At 36.4% G+C, this 23,390-nt stretch overlaps 1 protein-coding gene across 1 annotated transcript in view; it reads right to left on the reverse strand.

Moving 5' to 3' along the window:
• The window catches only part of LRPPRC (leucine rich pentatricopeptide repeat containing), a 98,286-nt gene that overhangs the window by 62,433 nt on the left and 12,463 nt on the right, over positions 1-23,390 (reverse strand). The window contains exons 3-16 of the mRNA XM_039357758.1: positions 22,085-22,207; positions 20,966-21,087; positions 20,831-20,889; positions 20,345-20,431; positions 19,370-19,496; positions 17,991-18,135; positions 17,559-17,713; positions 16,734-16,839; positions 16,542-16,649; positions 13,949-14,067; positions 11,732-11,825; positions 10,965-11,034; positions 3,705-3,732; positions 843-891 (exon numbers count right to left, since the gene is read on the reverse strand). Coding sequence (XP_039213692.1) covers positions 843-891; positions 3,705-3,732; positions 10,965-11,034; positions 11,732-11,825; positions 13,949-14,067; positions 16,542-16,649; positions 16,734-16,839; positions 17,559-17,713; positions 17,991-18,135; positions 19,370-19,496; positions 20,345-20,431; positions 20,831-20,889; positions 20,966-21,087; positions 22,085-22,207 — 1,392 coding nt within the window. The remainder of the gene's footprint in view (positions 1-842; positions 892-3,704; positions 3,733-10,964; positions 11,035-11,731; positions 11,826-13,948; positions 14,068-16,541; positions 16,650-16,733; positions 16,840-17,558; positions 17,714-17,990; positions 18,136-19,369; positions 19,497-20,344; positions 20,432-20,830; positions 20,890-20,965; positions 21,088-22,084; positions 22,208-23,390) is intronic.

Below are 23,390 nucleotides of genomic sequence, written 5' to 3' on the forward strand. Positions count from 1 at the left end.
ATTATTTTCAAACCGAATGACAGCTTTTCAGAACAAAATCTTTCTTCGGTCTATTTTTCCATGGCTGTGTGACAAAAGCAGCACTGCCCAGGGCCCCTCCCCCACTTTCCTGCCCACCATCCCAAAATAGTTGCCATAAATATTTTGTCATTTACTCAAAAAGAAATGGAGCTTTTTAAAGCTTTATAGGCACAGCCCCATGTATTTCTTATTATTTCCAGTGTTTTACTGAAGTTAGTGAATGAAAGACAATAAAGAATATTAAATGATATTTAATCACCAGCTCCAATAATCCTGTGGGGAGCTCCTTATTAGCCGATGAAATTTAAGTTTAACAAACGATACTATATAGGTTAACAGTATTAATTTTGACTGAAGCATCAAGGAAGAATAAATGAGATTTCAATAAACTACATAGTGATGTGTACTGAATTTTATTACTGAAAATATTTTTGTCACAATGTAACTTTGATTATTAAAACATTACAAAAAGCTATTAAATTAATAGCTTCTTAAAAATATTTGTATTAATGCCCTTCTAAAAAAGAATCTTACCCCCATCTGTAAATGCTTGATTACATTATCCCTGTAATCTGTTCATTTTACTTACTATATAAGCATCTCAAGTACATTTTTCATTAAAAAGGAAAAACACTAATAAAATCTCATGGATTCCACAAAATATACTGTGATCATCTGGGTAAACTTTTTACCCAACATGTTTTCAAATTTCACTTTCAAAAAGAAATAATCAATGTTTACAGTTGTAATCCCTCAAACCTATCATTACTCAGAAGAACGGATTTGTGGATAAGTTACAATCATAGAAATTGAAACTCTACCAGTTTCTTGTTCAGCCTTCGGTTCCTCCATATACAACAGTTCTGTTATCTGGTAAGACAGAATAATCGTACATTGCAGCCAAGAAAAGCAAGCAAGAGCAAATAGTAACTGAAATTGAATTCTACAAATAACAAAGCAGCTCTCTACTAGCATTATTCTGTGCCACATCATAGCAATTTATTTTTTTAAAACAAAAGCTTTTAGTATTTTTTTAAACACTGCACAACAAAGATATACTGAAGTTCAGAAATATGATCTCCATGATTTAGTTCATGCATTTTATCATCACAAGTGATTATAAAGAAAAAAAAATTCTTGAAGCAATCAGACTCTATTGTTTAGAGGTTTAAAATTCAGGATCTATATAATTTGCTGTTGTTATTTACGAATTAATTTTAACAGGAAGTTGCACTGTGCATAACCGACTCTATTCCAGTTAAGTATTGAGCAACAGCATAGTACCAGGTGTACTTGATGTAACAGCTAAATAGAATTGGAGGGAGTGAAATAAAAGAACTATTCTTTAAAACCTGATGGCTGATAGTAACCAAAGTATCTAGGTAGTGGCTATTTAATCAGCTATTTAACTTGAAAGATTTTTCTTAAACTTGATTACCCTTCTCCACAATTACTATCAAGGGAACAAGATTTTCCACTTCCATTAACATCCATTTTAATGCACATTTTCTGGCAACTCTGACCAAAAGATTTCAAGATATTTTACTTGCCTTTACTGACTGCTTGCCTTATATGCCGTTTATCTCCAGTTATTAAAATATTGGAATTACTTCATAACTTTTCTACATAAATCTAATAAATGGGAATGCTTTCTTCTCACTACTCATCTCTTTATACATAATTAACAAGAACAATTACACTGACAGACAGCCATACTGGCAAAAAAACACCTAGTCCTTTTTGTATACAGAGCCTTTTAAACGTTTCCAAGTAACAATTTCCCCTAGTCCCTTAGGGGCACCTTCCAGTATAAAAAGAATGGGAGAGCATTATGACTGGCCAAATTTCTGTTTGTTAGAAGGCGTCACATTTCTTACAATAGACAAAAAAAAAAAAAAAAAGGTAGGCACTATAAGCCAAACTAACTCAGGGAAAGCACAGCTTCTACAATTCCTTCTAGCCACCCTTTCACCAAGACTGGCCATACAAAACATATGCATTTTCTTCTGTTTAGTGAAGTGTGTGTGAGATATCATTTCCCCCCTCATGTTTATCTTTCCATGTTTATAGAAATGAACTGAAAAGCTCAAGGCCTCACAGAGGGAGAATGGAGGGAGCTTAGAATGGAGTAGCTGCCAACATTTTAAGCACCTGCCCAACTTCCTTTCTTACTGGGATGCACCACGGATATTTTTTTCATAAAATATTTTTCTCCAAAGTCCCAGTCCAATTTCAGATATGCTATCTCTTTTGCCAATTTATCCCATCATCGCAAATTTGGTTCAAATCCTTTCAGGTTTAAAAGGTGGGTAAAATAATGGGCAGAGACCTGAGTTCCTTTGTATATTTTTTCCCCAATATTTCAGTGATTTGGAAACCACTGATCTGGGAAAAAATAAAAAGGGAGAGAGCACTGGAAGTATCATTTTATTGCAGAGAAACAACGAAGTTTGAAAAATTTCTTTATCAAGAAGGCTGCATAATAAAATCAAAAGTTTTATTCAAGTAAGCGCCTCAATGAGTTTAGGTAATACTAAAAATACAATATGTTGTTTGAATCTACAGTAAAAGAAATATATTTTGTAATGAATATTTTATTATCCTTAATTTGTTACTAAAATATTAAAGCAAACATGTCAGGTTAAGAGTTACAGCAAGGATAACCATTTGAAAAAGCAAACTATGTCCATTTTTAGGAAGGAGAAGACACAACTCATTAAATCCATGTTTTTTAAAAAAATCTTCCTACTATAAAAGTCAATGGGGAAACTAGCAGGTCACAAATGGCATCCATGTGATATTGTGTTTAATGAAGAGGCACATTTCACTTGACGATGGCAACTGGAAGTGCCAGAATTTCCATCACTAATTGGTAAGATTACATGGCATCGTGCTTTATGTTGTTTAGTGATGGAATTTCCAGCCACACTTGCTGACATTAACCAAGAACTATCTGTATTGAAAAGGCCTTTCAAAAATAGTTTTAACATTTTTATTTCCTAGTTATTAAAAATGAAGCTACAGAATGTTATTTTTTTTTAAAAAAAAAGGTCAGCTATGTTTACACCTAATTTTTTTCAAGGGGAAGCTGCTACAATAGTTATTACTAGTTGCTTTAACTTTAATAGTGGTTTTGGTCTTTGGAAAAATATTAATGGTATAGGCATTTTTACATGGATAACACTCTTTATATGGTTTTGTTTTGTAGAATCATTGCTAAAGAAATTTTCCAAAACTTACTAGGTTTTTATACCATCAAGTATTTCCAACTGGCACTTGGGATGTCTCTTATAAAGAAAAAAATTGCTGCCCCTACAAGAAATCTTTATCCCCGATCATGAACAATAAAACTAGTGCTTAATAAATACTATTTCTACATTAATATGAATTCAGTCACAACTCTATCTTCCACAATGTGAGCAACAGATTATAAATGGTATAAGGCATTTGAAAGATCAAATACAGACAAGGAAAAAGTATTAATTACATGCTTAATTTTCCCCACTGAGATCAAAAGGAATTAAAAATATTTAACTTTAGATAAGTCATAACAATTTAAAATGCTTCATATAGATATAGTAAAAGTTAGACTTACATCTGAAATAGACATTTCTATTTATTGTATTGTTCCAATACTGCGCACCCAAATAACTCCCCATTGCAGCTTAGCTATCTTTACTTACCTTGTTCCAAAGATCAACATCAGCACACCTGCAGAGGGCAGCAGAAGATAATAAATTAGAAGTCCAAATATATATATATGTATTATTGCTTTCAAAAGCTCAATACAACTGAACAGGTTACAACATGGGTTCAGATTTGCTTAAGTGAAGAAAGTTAAGCAATAATTGACGTATATATTTTAGCATAAATCTTTCTTTAGAAAATGATTTTACTATATTTATAGACAACTACTGCTGATGTTTTTGTGATATCTGAATCTATAATCTTATTGCATTTCAAAATACATGCAATATGTGTAATCTCTTGTTTGTACCATACATTGCCTGTATTTAATACATTTTTTTCCATCATGAAATTGACTTTATTTTTGTATCACCAAAAATATACTGTATGGAATTTTCTTGTAGAACAATGATTGCTTTTTAAAATCAGTAAAGATACTAATTCTATTCAAAGTTATATAACGGGGAGCCTTCATCATGTGAGCAAGCCTCATCCTACAATATCATGAAAATAATAAAACTTATCTCTGGAAACAAAAACATTTCATGTACGATTGAACACATGTTGTCTCCTCTGTGATCTAAGTCCATGATAATATGGTCCTGGCTCTTATACAAGTAAATAGGCATACTGTTGTAACCAGGAATGTCTGCTGGATATTGAGCAATGCCACAAAAAGACATTGCTTATTTTAATCCATGATTAAAATATTTTATTTCTTTCAACAGAACTATCATATTTGATGACTGCTGAATTAGAATATATAATGTAAAATATTTCTATACTCCTCTTTCTCAGATATGCTTTCTAAATGTTTACAACAAATTTATCTGCTTTACCCTAGAAATTGTAATGCCTTAGCCACAATGCCAGCTTTGTGCAAATCACTTTATCTCAGCCCTAGAGACTGAACCACATCTGAAACCTTGCCCAGAAAACTGCAGGGACCAATCCAGATAGTTGCCACATTAATCCTTCTCTTAATGAGCACTATCACAGCATTGTTGTTTATGGTTCTTAAGTGATCCCATGGGTCATTAAGCAGACAGACTCCCATGAAAGGAGTGCAGGGTGTCTCAGGGTGGTCTAGCACAACTCACTGAGGCCAACTCGCCACTGCCAACTTGCCATGGCCAACTTGCTGCAAGACAAGAGTTACACTAATATCAAAGAAATGGTGGAATAGAATCAAATTTTGTCCAAAGGAGGGAGAAAATGAAATGTGACAAAAATGAAAACTATGTTTTAATTATTTTAAATAATTAAATTGAATTGTTGAATTCAACATGGTAAGTTGTCCTGGGGCGAATTGGCTGTAGCGAGTTGTCCCATTCCGGCCTGAGAGAAACAGGAAAAACTGTGGGAGGGCCCACTGAGGAGCTGAAAATACACCTTGCCAAAATCCAAGCAGGATTTTTAGCCTCTTGAGTGGAGAGACATTCACACGCGACCTATGCCAGATCACTCCACTCAGGAGCTGAAAATCCTCCCTACTGAAATCCAAGCAGAGTCACTAGTGCATGGTCTGTGCCAATCCTCCCAGGGCTTCCCTCATCCACTTGAAGCACTCTGCGCATCTTATCACATAATGCTACCTCTCCATTTTCTATTTATTTTTAGCTCCCTCTCATTTCTGATGGTTGGTTGAAAGAGCTGCCTGCGAAAGGATTGCAGCTCCATTCCATGCATTGATGGGAACTCTTTTGGTAAGATGCAGGAACCTGTCTGAATCCTGCTGAAGGATTACAGCTCCCCTCTGTGCACAGAAGAGAACTCCCTCAGCAGGGAGCAGGAACAGAGCTGACAACTTCAGAATTTTAAAAGAGTTTAGCTCTCCTCAGCAAATCATTCTTTCAACCAGACTCCGGAGACAAGAGGGAGTCCTTTTGGCAGCCGTGGCAGTTTGCAAACTTCCATGCTGGCTTCCTGGGGAAGCTGGCAGAGAAGAATGCAAATGGCGATTACATGATTGTGGGGCATTTGGCAACCAGTCATAAGTGCAAATAGGCTGCCAAGTACTTAGACTGCAATCGCGTGACCAAGGAGGTAGCGGTGCAATGTTTTGCAACAACCAGAAGGGCTTCACAGGCTATAAAGCACCCTATAATGAGGCCATAATTCCCGATCATCATTAAACGAAAGGTTGTAACTCAAGGAGAATCTTATGTATGAGAATCTTATGGAAAATTGTTCATAGCATGGCTTCTGTGTTCTATGACACAGGCAGCCTACACTTTCAGCATCTCTAGTAAACTAGCTTAAATAAACAAGCCACTGATCCACAGAGAAAATATATTTGTCTTCTATATCCACAGAGAAAATATATTTGTCTTCTATATCCACAGGGAAAATATATTTGTCTTCTATCTCTGGATTATTTTTCCAGAGTAATTTCTATTCTGAACTGGCAAGGAACGTATCCTAACCCACGCGTCGGCAACCTGCGGCTCTTTGAGCCATCACCTGCGGCTCCAGAGCCTCCTCTACCATTTGTAGAGAGAGACAGAGAGACACTTTCGCTTCCCTTCTCTCTCTCTCTCAGGCGGACTTACCTCCTGCAGGGCTCCTGATTGGCCGTGCGCCCGGATGCCCCACCCCCTGGGAGAAGCGCGCCCAGGGCCTCGTGGCCTTGGAGCCATCTGGGGAAGCCCTGGGATCCCTGCTGGGAGCGGCCCGCTGGAGGCTCTGCTGAGTGGGCCAGCCCTCCCGCAAGCCACGGCCCAAGGGAGACCAGCCCCTGCAATCCCCAGCCAGCCCGACCATTGGACCCGCTGGCCGGGAAGGCACTGGAGTCCAGGCTGCCGGGAAGGAAGGAGATGCAGCAAAGGTAGGAGAGCTGCCTCCTGGGGCCCAGTGCTGGCGGCGGCTTCCTTGCCCTCCTCTTCCTCCTCCCCTTCTTCCTCTACTGCTCCCAAGATGGCTCGGGTGGGCTCTGGGCCAAGAGGGGTGCCTGGGGGGGGTGAGCAGCCAGGCTGGCAGGGGCCGTATGGCACCAGCCCCCCACCACGGCTCCATCGGATGGGCAGAGGGAGAGGCCAGGCAGCGCAGTGGTTTCCTCGCCATCCTCCTCTCCTTCCTTCTGGTGCCACCCGGGCGGCTCGGGCAAGTGCCGGAGCAAGAGGGGTACCTGGGGGGGGGAGCAGCCAGGCTGGTGGAGGGGCTGGTGGGCCGCGTGGCACCAGCCCCCACTGCGGCTCCATCGATGGATGGAGGACGAGGCCGGGCAGCATGGAGTCCTGGCTGGGGCGGCTGCTTCCTCGCCCTCCTCCTCTCCTTCCTCCTGCTACCCCCAGGCAGGTGCTGCCTCCACTGCAGCTCCATCGATGGGCAGAGGGCGAGGCTGGGCAGTGCAGAGTCCCAGTGGGGGCGGCAGCGAGGAACCCTGACAATGCTGCTGTGCCGCCGCCGCCACTGCCTCATGTCCTGCTCCCACTTCCCCGCCCATTCGGCTGAGGACGCGGCGGGGGCGGTGGCCGGGCCTTGGCAGCAGCGAGGAACCCCAACGATGCTGCTGTGCCGCCGCCACTGCCTCCTGTCCTGCTCCCCCTCCACGCCCATTTGGCTGAGGACATGGCAGGGGTGGCGGCTGGGCCGGGGTGGCGGCGAGGAACCCCGACGATGCTGCCGTGCCGCTGCAGCCGGAGCCGCTGCCTCACGTCCTGCTCCCCCCTCCTTGCCCATTCAGCTGAGGATGCGGCAGGGCGGCAGCCGGGCTGGGGAACCCCAATGATGCAGCAGTGGCTGCCGCCGCCGCCACCGGAGCTGCTGCCTCCCATCCTCCTCCCCCTCCCCGCCCGAGAAAGAGGAAAGAGAAAGAGAGGAAAGAGAGAAAGACAGAGAAAGAGAGAGGAGAGGGAGAGAGAAAAAGTTAAGAGGAAAGAGAGAAAGAGGAAAGAGAGAAAAGAAAAGAGAAAATTGAGAAAGAGAAAGAGAAAGAGAGGAAAGAGAGAAAGACAGAGAAAGAGAGAGGAGAGGGAGAGAGAAAAAGTTAAGAGGAAAGAGAGAAAGAGGAAAGAGAGAAAAGAAAAGAGAAAATTGAGAAAGAGAAAGAGAAGAGAGAGAGAAGAAGAGAGAGAGAAAGAGGAAAGAGAAAGGGAGAGAACAAGGGAGAGGAAAGAGAAAGAGGGGGGAGAGGAAAGAGAAAAAGAGAGGAAAGAGGGAAAGAGAAAGGGAGAGAAAAGAGAAAGAGAGGGTGAGAGAAAAGAGAGAAAAAGAGGAAAGAGAAAAAAGATTGAGGAAAGAGAGAGATAGGAAAGAGAAATAAAGGGGGGGAGGAAAGAGAAAAAACATTGAGGAAAGAGAGAGAGGAAAGAGGAAAGAGAAAGAGAAGAGAAAGAGAGAGGAAAGAGAAAGAGAGAGGAAAGAGAAAGAGAGAGGAAAGAGAAAGAGGAAAGAGAGAGGAAGAGAAGAAAGAGAAAAAGGAAAGAGAGAAAGGGAGAGGAAAGAGAGAGAGAAAGAAAAAGAGTGGCAGAGGAAAGAAAGGGAGGGAGAGGAAGGGAAAAGGGAAAGAGGAAAGAGGGAGAGAGAGAGAAAGGGAAAGAAAGAGAGGAGGAGAGGAAAGAGAAAAAGAGGAAAGAGGGAGAAAGAGAGAGGGAGAGGAAAGAAAAAAGAGAGGAAAAAAAGAGAGGAAAGAGGGAGAAGAAAGAGAGAGGAAAGAGAGAGATACCCTTTTTATATCTAAAATGAAGATAACACTGCATATATCCTTTTTTACCTTTATTTTATATATATACACCAAACATATACACACAGACACATGTTTTCTGAGGTTTTTGCGGGTGTTTGTATGTAGATCTTTGGTTATTCGGGTTTTCTCCCGCGTAAAATTGGAAGTGTCTTGGCGACATTTTGACGAACTCCCATTCGTCATCTTCAGGCTGGTGTTTTCAGCTTTGTGCTTCTAGGAGCAAAGAAGCACGAAGCCGAAAATACCAGCCTGAAGATGATGAATGGGACTATTTCCAATTTTACGCTTCAGATATCAAAAAAGTTTTGCAGCTCCCAGTATTTTTTTTTCTGTGGGAAATGAGTCCAAGTGGCTCTTTGAGTGTTTTGGGTTGCCTACCCCTATCCTAACCTATCAATTCAATGACATCAAAATAGTTCACAGATATTTTCAGATAACTTGTCAACTTTCCATAGTAACACTATTCAAAAAATGAGAACAAAGAATGTACTTTCAGTAAAGAGCTTAATAGTTTATTTTACACATACACAAAGAGAGGGGGGAGGAGTATTTAAAATGTCAAAATTGCATTCAATAATATATGGCACTATAGATTGCACCTATTTTCTATTACAGAAATAATCTGTACCAAATTGTCCTGCTTAGGGAGACGTGAAACACGGCCCTTCCCAAACTTCTACCTTTCCTCTACCCTAATTATTTTTTATTACTTTGTCTTTCTCCCTAGATAAATGACAATACAATCCTAATCACTTTTACTTCAAAGTGATTCAGATTTTGAAACACCTTGCCAGGAGCTAGGAGGATTTACCCCTTTAGTGATACACACATATGGTAATATAACCTGTTTTCTCTCACCTGTACCTGTCACTGTTTTCCTTGTCTGTCACTGTATCTCTCTTTCAAATAAGATAATTTTACTTTTTTTCATCTCCCCACAATTTTCATGCAATTGCCATTCATTTCTTATTTTGCTTGCTCTCTCCACTTTAGTGCTGATTGTTTGTCTCCCTATAGCCTAATTCTGATTTCCTTCCCTTTTTTCTATTACAGTGCTTCTCAACGTTTGTGTGACGGCGACCCCTGTCACACAAACGTTCTGCGCATGCGCCGGGCTGCGCGCATGGGGGTGGGGCCCCCACGCGCGGCGTGCATGCGCGGCAGCGCCCCATGCGCGATGCGCATGCACGACCCCACGCGCGGCGCATGCACGGCGCCCCCCATGCGCAACGCGCATGCGCGGCGCCCCCCATGCGCGGCGCATGTGCACGGTGCCGCCCCCATGCGCGGTGCACGTGCACGGCACTGCGAAAAATGGCGGATCGCCGCCTTTGGCGACCCCCGAAAAATGGGCAATCGACCCCAAATGGGGTCGCGACCCATAGGTTGAGAACCGCTGATCTATTATGTCTACATAGTTTACAGTCAGGCTCAAAAAGTACTATATAACAAAACTGTAACACCCCTCCTATAAACCAAACATACTCTCCATTTTTGTCACTTGAACAATAATTTTCCCTGTTGTTTTGCCACAAATCTGAATTACCACCATTCTTGTCTGATTTCTTTTCATTACAGTTTTATGTTGTGAGCCATCAAGACTCTGTATAAAATTGTGCCAGGGTATAAACATGATAAAAATAATTTTGTTTACTAAGAGTAAAACTTTATGCAACCAAGGCAGTATGAACAAAGGAGAAATGAAAAGATGCAGACAGCACCAAGTAACATATAGGTCAACAGAAAAATTATAACTACTGATAAAATGCATTTATTTACATGGAACATTTCTATCTTATGCATCATTCAGTGAAGAGTTAATAGCAATACAGGATTTTTAGTATTTAAAAGAGAAAACAGAAAAACTAAAAAAGTTCAACAAAAATTCTTATATGTATATATTATCTGACATTCGTGTAGTCCAATCTCTAATAAAATTAACTAAGATTAGAAAGTTTTAAGTTCAAATCTGAGTTTAGGCATAAATTTATGGGATGGCATTATGTAAAGCTTATACTGTGTGCTCTAGAGTACTGACATATTACTGATTAACCTACAATAATTGTGACTAGAATTATTGTGATAGTATCTGTAAAGCATAATATGTATATACTTGTGAATATTTTATATAAATATTATGATTAAACTTGATAGTCAGTGTGATATTATCAGAGCAGTTTCAGATATAGAAGCTCATTATGAAATTTGGGATTTGATAATTTAGCTCAGCCTCCCATACAAAGACGCTTATTGTAGGGGAATATTTGGAAGGTGCCAGGATTTCCTAGGAAAACTGGAATATAAATCTAAAAGAATGAAAGACGAAATAAATAAACTGTTTTCAATTTACTGTACATAGGCCCAAATGAAAACCTTCACATTCCCACTCACAGAACAGGATATTAAACTTCAGCAACACTGAAGCCTAGCTACAAAGATCCTATCAGGACAGTGGGATATTATTAGCTACAAATAACTAATTTTTTTTTAAATTGCCTTAAGTAACAGAAAAACAAAGCTGGAATTTGGGACCAAAGAGATTCAAAACATAAGATTTCGTAAGTCTTACCTTCTAAATCCAACCATTAAACTGTTCCTGATATGATTCCTCTCCATTGTCCAGATGTTTGAGGAAGACACTGCAAGTTAAATTAAATTATTCAGTATGATGCATTGACTTGTATTTCTCTAAACAGCACTGATTCAACAACTGTTATTTTAAAACCAATATGCTATATAGGAAAACAAAATATTTAACGTTATATACTTATACCTGATGGAGCCATTGCTTTATATTTCACTATAAAGACATATTGACCCTGTCTTTCTCCCTGTATCCTAATCAGTCGCAGTCATGACTAAGTTTAAACAAACTTTATTCCTAAATAAAGGAAGGAATCTGTTGTATAAATTCAGATTTTCCAGTCAAATTAAATATAACTCTTTTCATTTAAGTATAGTTTTGAAGAACACTGTTAAAGCTTATATTAATTTTATAGCACAGTAGATTCAAATGGACCGTTAAAGTATATCTATAAAAACTACTCACAGTATTCACACATTTTCTGCAATATTTTTAAGAAGAATAAGAAGAGTAGGTAATATATCATCTCTTTCTTCTATCAATGGGATAATGGACGTTTTAGAATGAAACAAAAGGCTAATTTGCATATTATACTTGCTTTGAATCATAAACAGATATTAAAATACAGCTTCAAATAATCTTAAATAACAAGTATTTTTGAATAAATTACCAACATTTACCATTCTTAAAATTACCTCATACCACTTTTCCAAACAGATCACTCAGATAATATATAAAACAAAAGCACTTACATAACTGATAAACTTTATCCAGTCTTCCATGGGAAGCTTCATGCCTGATTTCTGCTGCTAAGAATCTACTAGTTTCCAAAGGACAGCCTTTTTCCTATGGAAAGATGGTAATATGGTAGTACCCAGTATATCATCATAATCAAGCTCTCTATTCATATTTCAGATCTGGTGTGGGTTTGGCCAATAGCCTTCCAATCTTGACCAAAGCTGTCTTCTGTAATTCAGGATGTGCAATGGTTTATCTTACAGATATTATTAAAATTCTCAAGAAAACTATTTATGCAAAGCAAAATTCTAGAATTGTAATTTAAAGATTAAACACATAGAATGTGCACAGTAGACCTGCAAAGCAATCATTTTAAAAGACAGTATCTGTTTCAATTTGTTAGAATTGTAAACACAGTGCAAACTGTAGCTTTTCATATTAACAATGGTGGGAAATGTTTTGATTGCTGTACAAAAGAACCAAAGTTCTTTATAAAATTAACTTTATATTTCAATGTGTGCAATATTAGATTTGGTAGAAAAGGAGATCTACCTAAGATTAGCTTTTTTTGGAAGTAAGTAAGAATGATGTCCTAGATTAAAATATATACTTTTTTATAGGCTATCATTTTATGGTAGAAAGAACTCACTTTGCAAGGAATTTAGCTAGAAATTTAAATAATTTGCTTTCCTATTAAGTTCAAGTTATATGTGATTATGAAGTGTTATCTGGTGTCTCACCAAGCCATTAAGTGTGATTAAATATTTTATTATCAAAGGTAACTGTTTCGTTCCCAGTTCTAATATCAGATTCATGCATATCTAAATAGTGTCAACTGTTGGTTTCATCTCTGTATTCTACAAACCAGACAGCCCTTCAATAGTATCATGGACAGATTCAGGAAAACACTGAACCAATATCTTTTCAGATCACCTTAGTTCTCCATCTCTTCAGAGACTTTCACTATCCCCTCGTTTAAAATTGCTAAAGGGGTGACCTATATATATGAGAACAATTATACAAAGCTTTTCTTTGGACCACTAATTTCAAGAAAAAAAAAGACAACCCCAGTGGGCATTCTGTCGTATGTTTGGAGCAAGACACCAGCTGGGACAGGCTAGTAACCATATGAAGGACATGAAACCTGAACCTCTCCAGAGTGTGTAATTTCAACGGGAACACTGAAAAATCTTAGGAAAAAAGTTTAGGAAGAAAGTGAGTTTAGGGAGAGAACTTTATACAATGGGGCAGATAAACCATTAACACTATTTTCCTGTTCTTACAACCAAAATGCATCATCAGATATTCAGAGCTGGCAGACTGTTGGCCCAATGCGTCTGGTCAGTAATACAAAGTTCCCATAGATCAAAGCAATTCTACTGTGTCCTCCAAGTCTAACATGCTGTACTGTACAGCAGGGGTCCTCAACCTTGGCAACTTTAAGACTTGTGGATTTCAACTCCCAGAATTGCTCAGTCAGCAAAGCTGGCTGAGGAATTCTGGGAGTTGAAGTCCACAAGTCTTAAAGTTGCCAAGTTTGAGGACCTCTGCTATAGAGCAACCTGGGTTTCAAGTCAGTTCTCCATGATACATGTTAAGTCAAGATTTTTATCCAAAAATAAATTCTAGATAAAGGATACTTTACTAGTAACTGATCTAGCACTGAAGAAATGCTCTTCTGGAATGCAGGAACCATTACCACTGTAACCTGGATTATTTTTGTTCCAGAAAGAAAAGAAGCCAAGAGCAGCCTGTCTTCTTTTCTTTGTAATACCACCATTATCTCTGCCAATGTTTACTTTGAGGATGTTTCCCATCCTTCACTGTCCTGATACATCTTTTTGTATCATACCTATATAAAATTAATAGTATTTTATCAAAAACAATGTATGTCCTAATATTCACATGTGCCTCAGATAATTCACAGCTGAGTGTCCTCAGTCCCCTAATCATTCATTTGGTGGTAATTCCATCATTGGTAACTTGACTGGCCCAGAACAGCTCTCTTTAAAGCAATAGTTCTAGGCACAACAGTATGCATCATCTGATTCTATGGATTTTTATCTTAAAATTAACAAAATTACATTATCTGATATATCAAATATATATCATCCTACTACTTGATATTTCCTAATCATGAATCAAAGTCTTACAGCTCAATCCTATAAAACCCCAGAAATTTCAGTGAGTGTTATTAAGTACTAAAGTGTTAACACAAATGATTAACTTACCTGAATCATCTGGCGAACAGGATCAAGGTTATCCAAATTTGTAAAAGCATATAATAAATATGTGTCAATACTTGGCTTTACCTCTAATTCATCCATAGTTTTGAGGACATCAATTACACCTAAAGAAAACAAACACGGGTGTTAAACAATAGCTTGTTAATGGCTCAGTTCAGTGTATGAAATAAAGATTACAGTGCTTTATAAGTTTAGATTATTTCAGGGGTTTTTTTATTTTATGTTGGCAAAATTATATAGAAATCAGAAATTACATTGGCCTTTTGTTTTACTGTATTCTGCTTGATTCTCTTCTAACACAGGTTATCTGATCCTAGGATGTCAATTTTTCTACACACAATGAAAGTAGAAGGCAATTAAAGTTTAAATAGTTGGAAAAGGATTTTATTTCTGATAGCATGCTGAAGATGAGAGCCTTTAGCCAACCTTGGCTGATCTCAAAAACTCCACGGGTCAAAGTAAGTAGTAAACTTTTAAAAAATTCTGGAAGGCAATGACAAACCATTTCTATTACACTGCTGAGAAAACTGCATAGATACAATCACTAAGAACCAGGCATTTCCAGGAAGAACCATGATTGGCAAAGTCTATGTTCTAAAGATGCTGGGGTAATTAATTATCTCATCACTATCAATTTATGTCTTTTTAGAAGATCTACATTTTGGGGGGGAAGGCTCTTCCACAGCACCTCTACAATAAGTAACAGCACTACCTGGTTTCATCAATAATTTTACCAAGAAATTCACTAAGTTCTGCCAAGTTCATTAATTTCAATTTCTGAGCATAAATAGATCATTTTAATATGCAGTGATATTCCTCTTCTTTCTACAACTATTCCTCTTTCCTTTCTTCTGTTTTTTTTCTTTAAATGTTCTAATTAATATAAGTTTTATATTCTTATAATTAATATAATTACATCAAGTACATTTTAAAGTGAAAGCCAGTTTAGTGTATAAAAGTGGTTAAAACATCAGGCTAGAAATCAGGCAACTGTGAGTTCTATTACCGCCTTAGGCACAAACCCAATTGAATGGAAGAAAGAAAACTGCAGGGATTAAGAGTTCATATAATTCCTCAGTTCAAGCTTACACCACAAGAGAAAAATATAGCACACCTTTTTTCAAGAAAGACTGACACAGTAAATTGAATTCTAAATGCAACATTTAGAATTACATTGTTAAAAGAGTCATGGAGTCACTATCTGAAGAAACACCCCACAATTTTTAACAATATATATAAAGTTTTTCTACATTTTAATCTATACAATATTTATGATAAAAAATTAAGTGATGCCATTTTTATTAACAATACTAAGTGGCTGCATCTGAGGCTGAAGGATTTCTACAATGAAAATTCCAAACTTCACAACTGCTTGCCTATTCATCTTCTCATTTCTCTTTTTGGCAAGAATCATGAAATCTACACTTAGCTAAATTTGAGCTTGTTGTGGTATATATAGTTTGGGGATAGTTGGAGGAGAGGCAAAATACTGCCAACAATTTTTAATTCAAATGTTGTATTAGGATATTCTCCCCAGAACTCTTAAGCATTTTCAGGAATGTAAAGAGTTAACACGAGACTGTTGTTTTATAAAGACTTTTCTAAAAAAGGCTGGCACTTTTATTGCCAGAAACAATTAGGGAATACTTGTTTCAGCATTTAGCCTAAGTTGGAATATGACTGTATATTTTAAAATAAAATTGCAATATGAACTGCCTGCTAAAAGCTCTTTTTTGTTGTTTCTGCATTTTGTTTGTCATCCATGTCACACTAACAACTCTGCATCTCATTCTAAAACACATTATACTGTGAAATAAGATGAAAAAGACAGTTTTTAATTTTCCCAAGGGGAAAGTACTTCTCTTAAAAGCATCTTTTTATCAGTCCATTCTTTCTGAATAACCAATAATGCAAACCAAAGAATTAGATATTGTCTTTTAAAATTTAATATTTGTTCAATTCTTACTCATATCTCATAGACACCGCCATCTGTAACAGGGGAAAGTGTATGTTAAATGCTTAAGCCTACTTAAGAATCCAAAAACTGAACATTTTAGTCCTTCAATCAATATGCTGTCAGATCATGATAGTTCATTCAACAATGGAGATTTTATGCTTTTATTATTGTAACTAAGTTCACATTTAACTTATCACTGCAAAGAAACATGAAAACCTAATCTAAAAGATTTGTTTCTTTTATATTTAGAGGAAGAATGTGCACAAAGTAACATGGTTTTAACATCTTCCCTAGATTTCAGTATTGTGTCTTTCAAGTTCAGAGAATTAAGACAGCCAAGGCTACTGTGACAAATTGAACCTTGGCTACAACCAAACTAAAATAATTGCTCTTTGAAAAGTTCCAAATGTGACATTAACAGTGACAAAATAAAGTAAGAATGCAATAATAACCTTTCAAGGCAATTGTTATGATATACAGTACACCACTACATAAAAAGACAATAATGTTTTGATAGAGTTGTGCATGTTGCTGAGTTGTTCTCATGTGCAAATATATTTCTTGCTATAGGGATTATGTGTTAGTATTAATGATAACCAAAATCTGATTAGAAGTACTAACCTTCAGTGTTTTTCTTTTCCTGGTGCTGAGCCAGCAATGGCCAAAAATAGTGAGGTTTGAGACACAAACCTTCTTCTTTTATTATCTTCATTATATCAATAGCTAAATCTTAAAAGATCCAGAAAGAGAAAAGTTAATGAGTATAACAACATATACAAATGTTCAACAATGTTAAACAAGAAAAAGAAATACCAGTTTTCTTTGCTTCCAATGCAAAGAATAAACTCGATAATAGAGGTGAAGGGTGTAAGTTGCTTGCTTTTAGCTCATTGCAGAAATATTTCATCTTAACCAAGGGCTGCAAGAAATAAAAGATTTAGGAAATTTTAAGCTCACCGCTTTTCAACAAATCATTCAAAATCACATTGACAATAAAACATAAAATCTTGAAAAACAGTTTTTTTAAAACTTTGACTGAGAAACCCATGTTACACTTAAGAACTATGCGAAGGGGAAGAATTCCTTGGATTTCAGTCCAGAATACAGACAAAAATAAAGAGACAAGAGAATGTGATCCTCTAAGTAGGAATATGGGAAGAACTTATTTTATTGATAATCTACGCACTTAGTTGGGGAGAGGAAGATAAGAAGTGCATCAGGAAACCCTAACAGATCAGAATATAATGTTTAAGAAATTAAATAAGCTAGATCTAAAAATCTGCCAACAGAAATAGCAAGACATATGGGAAGCTTTCTGCCAATTCCACACTACATAAATCCCTGAGAGACTCACTTACAAATATGAATTTATGGAAGAGGATTGGATATTGGTCAGTTCTGCATAGCACAACCCATTCCACTTAGAAAAGCCCCAAAGATTTTTAAAAGGGTCCAGTGACTGGCAGGGGAAGGAGGGACTGAGAAAGTTAATTCTTGTTTGCTCCTGACCCTAAACATCAATAGAACCCAACTTATTAATTTGAACAGTTCTTTTAAAATCAACCCACGATAGAATAAAATAGCTTGAGATATTTTGTTAGAACATAAGCAGAAATGCACTTTTAAGCCTTCACATACCATTTCCATGTTTATACAGTGTTGTAAGAAAAAGTTGCACTGGTTATTGTGTTTTTCATAGGTGAGCCCTAATGCCACAAAAACTGACTGCAGAACTTGAAAAGCTGTATCTTCTAAGTTAAATGTTATTAATCTCAGGCAAAGATTCTTTACATCTACATGTTGGAATAAAAACAAGAGGGAAAGATGTAAGTTGTAAGATTTTGACAAGAGTTTATAAACATGCATTTTATGATAACCTCAGTAAAAGAGTATTTTGATGTGCATTTAAGCATATATTCAAGAAATATACTCTACCTACAATTCTGATTCTATGGCTGCTGTATAAAAAGGACACATTAATACATTTCATTTACCTTATATTCCCCACAACTTGTCATTAACAGAATAAAATAACAATCTATATCCCAAAATACTTGCAGGAAAATATACCTGGTATGCTTTCTTTACTAAACTTTATCTTCTCCAGAAGATTTTGTACATACTGAGGATATCCGGCCTTAGCAAGAGTAAAAATGATATCCATAGAATCTCTTTCAGAAAGATAAATTTCAGTCTTTTCAATATTTTTCAGTTCCTATATCAGAAAAATGTCATCTGTTAGTGTTGTTATAAATATCACAATTGCTGTTCTTTTATTTAATTTTGTGGGTAAGACAAAAATGAATCTAGCTGTCAATTATAGACTTTTGAGAAATGTAGCCCTAATTAAAACAATGGAAGAAAGTAGGCTTAATATGAAGCAAAAGACTATTTTACTGGCTTATGATCTGGCTATTAAAGTATGCAATTTCATGAACATTTAATCATGAACATTTAACTCAATTCAGCCATCTTCAATAGCTACTAACTTCCCCAGTACGCTCAACAATACAGGTATCTTGTTATGTGTCTGTCAAATAAAAGAACACACAGTTTTCCAAAGAGAGCAGTATCTATAACAAAACTCTCAGATTAATAACATGCCTACAAATACCAAATACTGATTTAATACTGATATACTGCATTGGCTAATTATGTAAGCAAGCCTTAAAACAATAATACTAGACAGCTTATCATAAAATTGTCACTGCAGAATTCAAACCCATGACAGAGCTTAACACAGTTATTGCTTTGCTTACTAATAAAATTATTGTGGCTATCATTAACAACAGCTATAAGATTAATGAAGTGTTCTAAGTTTGATGGCTTCTATCTAACTGTAGACATTTGCCAATACACATGGACTGGAAAACAATGGGACTTCATATCTAACTGTAGATATTTGCCAATACAAATGGACTGGAAAACAATGGGACTTCATAATAACCGCAAAAGACTAAAATAGAGTAAGTCTTCATCTATGTATACATGCTGAGCTAGCACAGCTCCTATTGAGCTTTTTGTAAGTTGTCTTTCTTTTCTTTCTGTGTCATTATACCATTTCTTTCTGTCAGCCCCACAACTCCCTACTACTTTTGTACATGTGAAAGGAAATAGTTTAGGCATGCATAATCAATGATTCCTTTAAAAAGGGGATACTTTTATAGACAATTAATTTTAATTAGGAACATTCTTATCCTAGACCTACCTCTAATTGCAGCATTGCCATTATATTTATTTGTCTATATATGAAAGAGTATCAACTGCAGATACTTCTTGGATGAAAAAGATATACAGAATTAGCTTTAGGTGACTCTGGTAATCCTAAATAGACAGGATATGGAAACTGGGCTTTACATGGGATTGTTGTATTTATTTTTATGTGTGTATTCATACAGTATTCCCTGTGCAATTCTAAAAGTTGTAGCTTTACAAACAAAGGGCATTACCTCTTCAATTCGGTTTATGTCACCTTTTTCAGCATATGCATTCAATAGTGCCAAATAAGTCTCCGAACCAGGTTCAATTTTAGTGTCTTTCATGACAGAAAGGATGTTGATTGCATTGTCCATATCTCTGAAACATTATGGAGAAAAATACCATACATATGTATTTCACTTATTTTAAGTATATATAGTGTCAAAATTACATGTATTTCATGACTGACATTTGTCCTTAGCCCATGAAACCAGAAATCCAGAATCCAACATTTATTAACATTTAATTAAATGGCTGTGTAAAAGAAAATGAGTGCAAAATTAAAGAACAGCTGTAGAAGAAAAGCATCAAGTTTTAAAATTCTATTTTTCTTTTATATAAGGTGCTCAGGAACTATGTTAAAAGATGAGAGCAAATTACTAAAAAAAAAAAGATTGAGAGTTGCAGCAAAAAAAGTATCACAGTATATGAGATGTGGATATTTTCAGCAATTTGAGATTTGGACTGATCCAGTAATAAATATTCAATATCTCTCTGAAAAAACACGATTATGTCAGAAAAATCCTTTCCAACAGCCCACTATAGGCAGCATGAGGGAAAAAATATACAAGATGTCAATTATCTACTCATGCTGCTTCTCGTCTGTGGTTTGGAGTTTTTAAAACCTATCTAGCAAATTAAATAAGCATTTAATGTAATTTCATATGTGTGTAGACCCTTAGGATGTTTCTTGGAACATTAATCAAGCAAACTCACAAATCCTAGCAGGCACTCACACAAAGATATTGCTTCATTTTAATGAGCAGAACTGCTTTTATTCAAGAAATCCTCATTCATATCAGAATAGGCAGAGATCTCTGAATAAGGTAAGGAAGTTCATTATGAAGCATACTTTATTGTAATTATTCAAGCTATTTAAAAATATAATTGCCTAATTAAGATTAAGCTTAGACAATGGTTTAAGGAGAATAAAAAACATAAATTACCCAGCTTTTGCATGACCAGTGACAAGGGCGCTGAAAATCAACTCTGTTATTGGAAGATCTTTGCTTTTCATAATATTAAGAATTTTGCTGCAAATGAAAACAAAATCAGAAATATTTTCTCTTGAAAATAGGAAAAATGTATATAGACAGATAGTTAATAGACAGACAGAGGAATGACATCTACATTTATTTTGTTAAAAGAGCTATGGAATAATATTCTAAAATTTGATTAGCAAAAAGGAATACAGGTCTATCTACCATTCTGCCTGAGAATCATTTTTTTTAATCTCAAGGAGATATTTTAATTGAAATTCTTTGAGAGCCACAGGTGGATTGCTGGCTTTCCACTCATACATTAAGACTATGGCCTAATCAGGAAAATATTTGAAAAGATTTGGAGTAAGTTATACAGAAGTTATACTATACTCAATATAAACACAGATTGTCCCACAAGATTTATCTCAAGCTATTTGTTTATGTTGTTACCTGGATCCATCAATATCTCCCTTGTTGCAATAGGCAGCAATCAGTCGCTGATATGTAACCTGTAAAACAGAATTAAATATGAGAACTGTTATTTATCAAATAGTACAGTAAATAATGCCTTTATGAAATACCTACTCGATTGGGCTGGACATCCATCTCTTCCATTTTTGTTAGGAATTCATCTGGAGAGAAATCATGTTCATTCTGGAGGTAAACTTTTAGCAAAGCGTTATAATGGCTTACGTCAAATACAACACCTAAGTAAGAAATTGTAAAGAAAAATAAAATTCAGTACAATAAAATATTCATACGATTGTTTGACACAACAGTAATATACAGAAAATTGACTAAAAATTAACACACATCAGATTTTGGCAGTCCTGGTTGCTCACCCAAACCTCAACTTAAAATTGGTCATTTTTGGTACTGTTTTCCTATCCAATGACAACCTGTACAGGAAGAGTAAGACCGTTGTTGATTAAAGGTTGCCACTACTACACAAATATATATATATAGATAGATAGATAGATAGATAGATAGATAGATAGATAGATAGATAGATAGATAGATAGCTCTGGATACTACTGATTACAAATGATGGGAACTGATTATCGTTGGTTGCAGATCCAATCTAAAATTTCTCCATTAAGTAGAGGAAGGGTAAGTTATACACTTTAGTACATGGCCTACTGTACAATAGTTCCTGACATTTGATTTCTTTCAATTATTATTTTTTTAGTTTGGACTAACAATGACTTATGGTTGGCACAGAAGTAACATAAGAAATCTAAGTCATTTAGGCAGGGGAGAAGGGGAAGAAAAAAAGTGAACATTCATATTTTTCTTTTGTAGCACCAAATTGCAGTTTGGAGCTAAGTCTAAAGTATCCAAACTGATGCTGAACACCATAAGCTGTTATCCAAAAACTTTAAGAAATACTACCAGCTAGGTCAATTAAGAAACCCGAGTGGAAAACGGCACAAAATTTCATCTAATAGCCTGACAAGCAAAACACAAGATCAATAAACTTAAGTCTCAAAAGCAGTAAACCTAAAACTAATTTAACTGAAGATAGTTTGCTTTTACTATCATCCCCTAGATGTCAGCGTAGCTCTCAAAATATGGAAACCAACCTGAAAAATGTCATAGCAACCAGTATTAAAGAATGGTCAATACATAGAATATTATTAAACCATTTATTTTTTTGAAAAATACATGCTATCCTGTACGGTTTATTTTACTTAAAGAACATACCAGCATCTTTCAACTTCGTCCACATGGTATGAGCAAGGGCTGTTCTTTCATGTGGAAGTAGCTCAGGCAACAATGAGCCACAGCTTCTTAACAGCAGCAAGGCCTGGTTACCATTTGGAAATCCTAAATTAGAACAAAATAATTTGGAAATGCAACAACTTTCCACTTTCCATAAATAAGACGTTTTGAACAGTTTAAACATTCTAGTCTTTCTTTGTATCAATTAGTAATGAAAAACAAATAAAACTTTACAGAAGAGGAAAGTCTTAAAGACAGGAAGGTTTAGTATGCCCATGCATATCTGGCTAGAGATACACTGAATTAAAGATATACATGAACAGTTAGTCTTTGGCACACAACTATAATGGAGCCTGCCCCTTATAATCATATGTTGTGACAGTGGTAAAATAGGTCAGTCACATGACCAACCCTATTTTTGTGATGGTTTTTGCAGCAATTGTTAAGTTAACCAATGGAGAACCAATCGTCAACATTTCAAATCAAGGACTTAAGGCTCCTTTTATGGGTCAGTTATAACTTTGAACGGTAAATGACTGGTCATAGCTTGAAGACTACTTGTTTAATTATTATGTATGTTGCATTATGCATCTAGCTATTATTATAGACCCTCATTGGACTTCTCCAAATTGTCTGGAATCCTGCTGGCCCATTTGGAATCATGAGCAACTTTTGTGGAAGCCATCACAAAATGGAGCAAGTCAATTTACAAAATGGCTCCATGAAGAAAAAGAAAACACTGAACACAGAATATTAGGAAAAGTATGGAATAAAAATTACAATTCTGGAGAAAAAAAGAAATCCACTACAAAGTAAAAACATACAAGACCAGAAGAAAGCCCATTTTGCCAAATCTTAGGGGAAATGACATCTACAAACTATTCAATTTTAAATAAGATTTTAAATACTTAAATATATAGTATGGATACTGAAATTCAAAATAGTTTATAGCTATAAAGAACCACTATATGGATTTGCAGGTTGAAGGGAAGAAGGGTAAACTGAATTTTCTATTAAAGATATCTAGATAACTAAAACAACAATGGTTTTTCCTTGGTTTGATACTTTAGCCCAGTGGTGGCGAACCTAAGGCATGCATGCCAGAAGTGGCACTTAGCGCCTCAGTCCTAGCCCTTCAGCTGGGTTTTATAAACCTTTTCGCTTTAGGCCACCGCCGCCGTGTACAAAAAAAAAAAAAAAAAAAAAGGTTCAGTCAGTCAATTTCAACTGCTCACGGGAAAAAAAAGATCTTGCAAAGTTGGAATTGATTGATTGAACTTTTTAATCC

Source organism: Crotalus tigris, unplaced genomic scaffold, assembly GCF_016545835.1.
Source record: "Crotalus tigris isolate CLP2741 ecotype Arizona unplaced genomic scaffold, ASM1654583v1 scf7180000018941.1685476, whole genome shotgun sequence".
NCBI lineage: Eukaryota > Metazoa > Chordata > Lepidosauria > Squamata > Viperidae > Crotalus > Crotalus tigris.